Genomic DNA, 8,391 nt, shown 5'->3' on the forward strand with positions numbered 1-8,391 from the left:
ATGACGCGCTGGCCAGCCAAGGCCTCCACCTTCTTCGGCAGCAGCTGGTGCTGCTCGTCGCCGTGGCCCAGCTTGCCAAAACTTCCACCGCCCGAGCTCCAGACGGCGCCGCCGGCGGTGAGGGCGAGGCTGTAGCTATGTCCAGCCGACACAGCGACGACGCGCCGCCCAGCGAAGGCCTCGACCTTCTTCGGCAGCAGCTGGTCCTGCTCGTCGCCGTGGCCCAACTTGCCAGAGTCTCCATAGCCCCAGCTCCAGACGGCGCCGTCGGCGGTGATGGCGAGGCTATGGAAGCATCCCGCCGACACAGCAACGACGCGCTGGCCAGCCAAGGCCTCGACCTTCTTGGGCAGCAGCTGGTTTTGCTCGTCGCCGTGGCCCAGCTGGCCACAGTATCCCTGGCCCCAGCTCCAGACGGCGCCCTCGGCGGTGAGGACGAGGCTGTGGTGGCCTCCAGCAGACACGGCGATGACGCTCTGGCCCGCCAAGGCCTCGACCTTCTTTGGCAGCGGCTGGTTCTGCTCGTCGCCGTGGCCCAACTTGCCAAAGTCTCCGTCGCCCCAGCTCCAGACGGCCCCGTTGGCGGTGATGGCGAAGCTGTGCCCATCTCCAGCTGCCACGCTCACGGCGCGCTCTCCCAGCGGGGAGGGGAGGCGGGTCGGCGTGTTGAGCCGCGTCACGCCCTCGCCGTGGCCGAGCAGCCCTGGATAGTAGGATGGGGTTGAGCCGCACGACGAGAGCCGCCCCTCGCCGTCAATGAAGAGGCTGTGCCGCTCGCCTGCCGCCGCCCTCGCCGGCGGGTTGGACTCGCACAGCAGCGCCGAATAGCACACCCACCTCACGGCGCAGCCCTCGCCCTCTGGCTGCGCCGGCAGCTCGTAGCCGCGCTCTTGCGCCCTCAAGCGGATGCCCTCCACCGCAAGCGAGGCGTGAAAGAGCAGCGAGACGGCCGCGACGCGAGCGATGTCAACGGGGCCGTCGCAGCGAGAAACGACGCGCACGAGGAGGTCAGTGGGGAGGTCGAGGAGGCGGGTGGGCGGCGGCGTGCTTGGCGAGGGAGCGGCGGTGGCGGCGGGGGCGAGGCGGCGCGAGCGGCGCGAGCGGCGCGGAGGGGTGGACATCGCGAGAAAAAGAATCTGCGGGGAGATATGATTCGGTTGACTGATTTCTTCTGACCACGGGACTTGGTACTGGCACTAACACAGATAACCAGAAACAGAATTTTCAGCAACCCTTTAGCCTTTTCCTGGCTCACAAGCTAAAAAAATGTCCCCCCCCCCCCCCCCTCCCCCTCCCCGCCATGATCAATAAACACCGAATGATGCGCAAGACACCCATGAATGGACACACAAATTCTCGACAAGCGTCTCTCGCCGCGCTGAACGTAGCCTCCAACTGCCAGCTTCCAGGGGCGGAGCCGTGTCGTCGCCTTGCCTTCGCGGCGAGGCGTGCAGTCCACGGCTCCCTGCCACTACCTGGTGCGCGCTACACGCTCAAATCCACGGCCTCTGCCGCGGCGCCACGCCTGAGCCTCAGCCGGGTGGCCTTGAGCAAGTCCACGCCGGCCAGCGGCCGCTCGTCCGCCTCGTCCGCCGGCGCCGCCGCCGCCAGCATCGCCGACGACGGCGCCTCTGCCACCACCTGACACACCACGGCCCTCACCGCCGCTGCGCGCGACACCGGCCGCAGCCGCCGGCTGAGCTGCGCCAGGTTCGTCTCCGCGCCAACCTCGAGCGTCAGCCTCGACGGCGCGGTGCGTGCGCGCCGGCGGCCCTGCGCGGCCGGCTCGCTCTCGGCCTCCTCGCCCCGTTGCGGCGTCGGGGCGCCAGCCGCTGCCGGACGGGCGATCTCGTCTTTGACGACCTCTTGTGCCACCGCGACGTGCGTCGTCGGCGGCGGCGTTGGCGTCGGCGTCGTCGTCGTCGTCGTCGTCGGCGGCGGCGGCGCCACCGTGCCGTCAGCGTGCCTCGCCCGATGCTCTTCGAGAGCCTCTGCAAAGCCCGCCGCTCCGCGGACGGTCTGGAGGAGCTCCCAGACGGGCTTCCCGCCTGCAGGCTGCCCCACCCACCGAACGAGGACCTCATGCCACGCCGAGTCGCTCCCTCGCTCGTCGAGCACCACGTCGACTCGCGCCTTGGCCCACGCCTTTCGCCGCCGCTCCATGAGCGGCGCCGGAGGCACGTACGGCGCGCGGCGCGAGGAGGTCTGCGTCAGAGGCAGTACGGCCGCCATGTCGCCTCCGTCGTTGACCGCGGCGGCAGTCACAGTCGGCGTCTTTGAGGGAGCGACACCGACGGCGGGCTCCGGCGGCGAAGCCCCAGGTGACGCGGACGCCGGCAGCCTCGAGTTTGCCTCGTCCTCGTCGGCGCAGTCGACGGCCACGATGGACGGGGTCGAGCCCTTGCACTCTCCGATCCGCAGCGGTGGTGGCTTAGGCTCTTGCCTCGCCCTCGCCAGGCACGACCAGCAGGTAGCTCGCGAGGGCTGCGACCCAGCGCGAGGCACGGCGCCGTACTTGTTCATGAGGGCCTTGATCAAGTCCCGCTGAGGCAGTGCAGCCAGCACCTTCTCGGCGTGCGCTTGGGTTGCCTTTGACGGGTCGCGCTGCTGATAGAAGGCCACGAGTGAGTCGGCTGTCAAGGGCTGATCCTGAGACAGCAGCCGCGCCTCGTCGCGCTTCGAGAGCACCCAGCGAGAGTGTGGCTTGGCGGCAGTCGGCGGCATTGTCGAGCGGCAACAAGGCGCGTACAGGGTGTCCGTCCAAAGCAGAGCACCACGTCGAGGGTTGCTGTTCGTTTCTTTTTTCAGGAAAAAAGAAATCGGCAACGTGCGTTTTTAACCTTCTACTCTGTCTAGATCCAACATGCAACAAGGCATCAGATTGAGCGGCATTTGCCTCGAGCGTCCCTTTTTGAGCAGGGAAGCTGTTTCTTTTGGGTCCTGTGGCACCCTTTTTTGTGTGTGTGGCACCCTACGCACGCTAAATATCCGCTTCTAGGACGAGCTCAGACAAAGGGCGCATCAATTACCCGAGATGTTGGAGTGTTTCAATAGGAGCGAGGCCTCTTCCGTTGGGGGACCGAGTGACTAGAGAATCGGCCACCAGATCGCGCCCTCTCCGCTTCTGGCGCGCACTGGCAAAAGAAAACAGAGAGCCGAAGCGCGAAGGGAGGGAATGAGGACGGCGGCACGCCGTCAGCACGCCATTCAGAGTTCTTCGTCGACTGCTGTGCCTTTTGTGGTGCCAGTCCGTGCCAGTCTGCGGTGAGAGGGATTGCTGGTCAAGGAGCACTTGGAGCACTTGGAGTGCAGTCGGCAACCTCACAGGTGCTACCGAGTTTTTCTTGTTGGCAGCTTGTTGGGCCATGGCGCCGCTCGTGCGGACGCCACCGGCTTCCGAGCGCCTGGTGCTGATCCCAGCCAGTTCCAAGAGGAACACGACTGGCTACAAGAACGTGAGCTACAGCCGCAGCAGAAAGAAGTTCCAGGTGCAGGTGCGGGATGGCGACAAGCATGTCCGCCTCGGCTACTTCGACACCGCCGAAGAGGCGGCCATCGCCTACGCTCGCTCGGAGTACGGCCGCGCCGACGCCGCCAAGCTGCTGCAGCCCCGCGCTACTACCACTGCCGCTGGCGCTGCGGCGATACTGCAGGCGGCGAGGGAGGGCCTGACGCTGGCTACGAGCAGCAGCAACAGCGGCTACAAAGGCGTGACCTTCTGCCCGAAGGAGCGAGTCAGCAAGAAGTACAAGCTGCAGGTATGGACTTGCGGCAAGCTGGTCTTCCTCGGCTGGTTCGCCACCGCCGAGCAGGCGGCGCTCTTCTACGCCCGCAGGGAGGCGGGCAGGGACACAAGCGATCTCACCGCGCCGCCGCCGCCGCCGCCGCCGCCCGTGCCTTCCTCTGCTGCTGGCGCCGAGGCAGTCCGGCAGGCGGAGAGGGAGGGCCTGACTCTGGCTACGAGCAGCAGCAGCAACAGCGGCTACAGGGGCGTGATCTTCTACCCGAAGCAGCGAAGCAGCAAGAAGTACCGGCTGCACATGAGGGTTGGCGGCAAGCACCTCCACCTCGGCTGCTTCGCCACCGCCGAGGAGGCGGCGCTGGCGCGTGCGCGGCACCTGTGGGACACGACCATCCGCCTGCTCGAGCAGCCGCCGCAGCACTCACCGCCGCAAGGCGCAGCAGGGCCTTCTGAGGCCAGCAGCTACGAAGAGGAGGACGGCTTCGACCCGGCGGACACTGCCGACGCCGTAGCTCTCTCACTGCTCTCCGACCCGCCGCCTTCCGCGAGCGAGCAGAGGGCGGCGAGGTGGCAGGCGCGCGCAGCAGAGCAGGCGGCGAGGTCAGAGGCTACGGCTGCGGCAGCGGCGGCGGCGGCGGCGCAGGCGGCGGCGTGTGCTGCCCCGCCATTGGACGACGAGGCGGAGGTGGAGGCGGAGCAGGGGAGCGATAGCGGGGAGGAGATGGAGGTGGAGGCGGCTGCTGCAGTTGCGGGCGTGTCCGCGGCTGCAGCAGCAGAGGAGGAGGCCCTCCAGTGCGCTATTTGCTTCGACGACCTCAGCTCACACCCCGAGGCGCGCCTGCAGCCTCGCGACCCGAACGGCTGGGGCGCCACGCACTGCTGCAAGAGCCTCTTCCACTACCGCTGCCTGCACACTTGGCTCAACGACGACAGCGAGGTCGAGACGAGCCGCGGGTTGGAGCCGATCAACACGGCCTGCCCTGGCTGCCGAGGCTTCGTGGCGAAGTCGAAGTCGCGGATGCTGGCCTAGGCGCTGCCTAGGCGTCCGAGCACGAGACGTGAGATCATTTTGAACAACCTCGAAACGTGTGCAGACGGTGACACTACTCAGACGGCGGCTTCGAGCAGCACAGAAATTTGTGGCTCGTTCGCGGCTCCGTTTTCTTTTTGTGGGGTTTCCTTTTTCTCCTACTCTCTTTTCGCGTCCGTCGAAATTCTTTTTACCCGAAAATTCTTTTATCCACAGCCGGCTTAATTTCTTTTGAGCTAGACTTCGTTGTTAACAAGCAGCGAAGGCACACACAACATGACGTCAAACACACAATTGCACGCACCGCACCGCACCCAGCACCCGCGCCCGCCCCCCCGGCCCCCGCCCCGCCTAGGTGGGAAAGAGACGAGGAGATGGAACAGCCCGAAGGAGGAGGAACAAACACGTATGGGAGGGTTCAGTAATGCGCCACGCTGCCCGGCGTTTCTCACTTTCCGGGACAGCCCCGCCCTTTCGAGGCAGGAAAGTGACGGCTACCCCGTACGCCCTGTCAGCCTGCTACCCCTTCGCCGACCGCCCATCCCCCCTCCCCTTCCCCAACCCCGACGAGCCGATGACCAAGCCTCTGCCAGCGCGCCCCCGAGCCCCTCCCCCCCCCACCCCCCCCCACCCCCACCCCACCACCACCACCACACACACACACACACCGCCGCCGCGCAGCGCCGCGCGGCGGCACACCCAGCTCAAAAGCAAAAGAAAAAAGGGAATGAGGAGACCAGCGGGGGAGACTCCCCGCCTATGCAAGCCCCAGAGAGGGGCCGCCATCGCCGAAGCTGTGCCAAAGCATAACTCCAAAACCCGCAGCGGCCCAGGGGGCCTTGGGGGCAGCCTGCCGGACCGCCGCTCGAGGGGTGTCGAGGGGTGTCGAGGGGTGTCGAGTTGGTCGAGTTGGCATGGGGTGTCGAGGTGTCGAGTTGGTGTCGAGTTGGTGTCGAGGTTTGGTGTCGAGGTGTCGAGGCCAGGGATCAGGAAAACAGACACGCCAAACGAGGGATGGGACGAGGAGGACAGGGTCCCCACCTGCACGAGCAGGATTTTGGAAGAACGATCAGGGGGACAGGTGGGGCTCTCCTGCTCCTGACAAGGGACACGACAGACTCGCAGCGCGGTGCGCGGTGGACTCCCGCATCCACTGGCGGTAGTCTCATCTCAGTCTAGCGACCTGCCTCCAGCTTGTCGCTGGCAGTCTCTCCTACCACAGGCACACTGACACAGGGGTGGCAGGGGCGGCGGCACGAGTCTCCCACATACTATGCGGGCCTCACTAGAGGTTTTGACACAGGGGGAGGTGGCTGGGAGCTGTAGGACGCCACCGCCGGCGTACTGCTCGAGGAAGGCGCGTGCCTCGCTCTCGCCGCTGAAGGCGACGCAGATGGCGCGCGACGTGCCGATGATGGGCACGCTGATCGCGCTTGCCTGCTGCGCCTCGCCGCCTGGTGTCTTCTTGATCAATTGGCGCACCTCGGTGACGAGCGCCGTCTTGTTCTGGATGTCCGGGATGTGCGAGCCGTCGCGCGCCGCGAGCGCGACGTGCAGCAGGCGCTTCGTGCCGCGGTCGGTGCCGGCGGCCGCCGCAGCGGCCATCTGTGCAGCGTCCACCATAATGGTGTCGCCTTCTTTGGCGTCGTCGTCGTTGACGCGCGCGCTCGCGAGCTCGCCGTCGAGGCGGCGCTTCACGCCGAGTCTCTGGCCATCATCGGCCTCTTGCGCGCCGTCGCGGCCGCGCGCCGCGCCCTCGGCAGCGGCAGCGTTGAGCACCGGCGGCGGCAGGCCGGCCGAAGCGAACGCCATTCAAGTGAAGCGCCGTTCAAGAGCAAGGCACACTGGGGAGCCGGAAAATTGCCTTTTTTTCTGGAGAGAGAAGCTCAGCGAATCCAACACACCGAGGTTCCTCTGTGATTCTCCGCCTCCGCCTCGACCTCCGCGACTTACCACACTCCCCGTTCCCACCGCAGAAACAATGGTCGCCAAGACTGCCACGCTCGCTCTCGCTCTCTTCGGCGGCGCCGAGGCGCTCACCATCGGCGCGGCGCCGATGCGCTCGATCTCGCGCTCGTGCAACATCGAGATGGCCAAGAAGTCGGTGGGCGACCTGTCCGAGGCTGACCTGAAGGGCAAGAAGGTGCTCGTCCGCTGCGATCTCAACGTCCCGCTCGACGGCAAGACCATCACCGACGACACCCGCATCCGCGCGTCGGTGCCGACCGTCAAGTACCTCGTCGAGAAGGGCGCAAAGGTGCTGCTCTCGTCGCACCTGGGCCGGCCCAAGTCGGGCCCGGAGGACAAGTTCTCGCTCGGCCCCGTCGCGCCGCGCCTCTCTGAGCTGCTCGGCAAGGACGTCGTCATGGCCCCCGACTGCATCGGCGACGGCGTCAAGGCGCCCCGCGCAGCGCCGCCCCGCACCCAGCCCTTCCTCTCCCGCCGCGACCTCCACCCACCGCCTCCTGTGACACGACAACCCAGGGGCCCGGGGCCGCCCTTGCCGCCGCCACGGAGCCCTCCACCCCCTTTGGGGGTGCGGCCCTTCCCGCCTCCCACTTTCCACCGCCGCCCGCCCGGGCAAACCTGCTCCACGCCCGCTCCTCCATCTTTCCATTTTTGCCCCCCCCTGAGCCCCCTCCCTTCCCAACCCCATTTGTTCCTGGGTTTGCTTGCCCCCTGCCCCCCCCCCCCCCCCTCCCCCCCCTCCCCTCCCCTTCCCCTCCCCTCCATCCGCCTCGGTCCGCCGCGCGTGCTCTGCTCCCCCGTGAGCGGCCGCAGCTGACGAGGGGCGACACCGCCACCGCGGCGCCGCAGGAGTGCGTCGACAAGATGGGCGACGGCGACGTCCTCCTGCTCGAGAACACACGCTTCTACAAGGAGGAGGAGAAGAATGTGCCCGAGTTCGCCGAGAAGCTCGCCGCCAACGCCGACCTGTTTGTCAACGACGCGTTTGGCACGGCGCACCGCGCGCACGGCTCGACGGAGGGCGTGACGAAGTACCTCTCGCCCTCGGTGGCCGGCTTCCTGCTGCAGAAGGAGCGCTTCCCCGCACCTCCCCGCACCTCCCCGCACCTCCCCATACCTCCCCATTCCTCCCCACACCTCCCCACGCCTCCCCACGCCTCCCCACACCTCCCCACACCTCCCCACACCTCCCCACACCTCCCCACACCTTGCGCGCACCTCTCCCCCAAACTCCCCACATGACCTGGCCGACCGACGGCGGCGCCTCTCGGCGGAAGCGCCCCTCTCGGAACCTTCTCGGAACCTTCCCGGAACCTCCCCCGTCCAGGAGCTCGACTACCTGGACGGCGCCGTCTCGGAGCCAAAGCGGCCCTTCGCCGCCATCGTCGGTGGCTCAAAGGTGTCGGCCAAGACGAGTCTCGGGGACTCTTTGGTACAATCTCGCGTAATCTCGCGTCGGTGGCTGGAAGGTGTCGTCAAAGATTGGCGTCATCGAGTCGCTGATGGAGAAGGTTGACAAGATCGTCATCGGCGGCGGCATGGTCTTCACCTTCCTCAAGGCGCGGGATGCGGGGAGATGCGGGGAGATGCGGGGAGATGCTTGGAGGTGCGGGGAGATGCGGGGAGATGCGGGGAGATGCGGGGAGATGCG

General features: G+C 67.0%; 3 protein-coding genes across 3 annotated transcripts; 2 read left to right on the top strand and 1 right to left on the bottom strand.

The window, feature by feature from the left end:
- Nucleotides 1–1,485: 1,485 nt before the first annotated feature.
- EMIHUDRAFT_109234 (hypothetical protein) lies at nt 1,486–2,724 on the bottom strand (the record flags this gene model as incomplete). Its single annotated transcript, XM_005791199.1, has 1 exon — nt 1,486–2,724. One exon carries the CDS (start codon nt 2,722–2,724, stop codon nt 1,486–1,488), a length of 1,239 nt encoding a protein of 412 aa, XP_005791256.1.
- A 641-nt stretch (nt 2,725–3,365) lies between these two features.
- EMIHUDRAFT_109235 (hypothetical protein) lies at nt 3,366–4,772 on the top strand (the record flags this gene model as incomplete). The annotated part of the gene is made up of 1 exon (XM_005791200.1): nt 3,366–4,772. The coding sequence occupies one exon, from the start codon at nt 3,366–3,368 to the stop codon at nt 4,770–4,772; it is 1,407 nt and encodes a 468-aa protein (XP_005791257.1).
- A 1,888-nt stretch (nt 4,773–6,660) lies between these two features.
- PGK_1 (phosphoglycerate kinase) lies at nt 6,661–8,305 on the top strand (the record flags this gene model as incomplete). The annotated part of the gene is made up of 5 exons (XM_005791201.1): nt 6,661–6,680; nt 6,749–7,170; nt 7,590–7,811; nt 8,068–8,139; nt 8,210–8,305. Coding segments are annotated over exons 2-5 (807 nt in total), but the record flags the coding sequence as incomplete, so codon positions are not given.
- Between the last annotated feature and the right edge of the window lie 86 nt (nt 8,306–8,391).

The sequence above is a fragment of the Emiliania huxleyi genome (genome assembly GCF_000372725.1).
Source record: "Emiliania huxleyi CCMP1516 unplaced genomic scaffold EMIHUscaffold_115, whole genome shotgun sequence".
In the NCBI taxonomy this organism is placed as follows: Eukaryota; Haptophyta; order Isochrysidales; family Noelaerhabdaceae; genus Emiliania; species Emiliania huxleyi.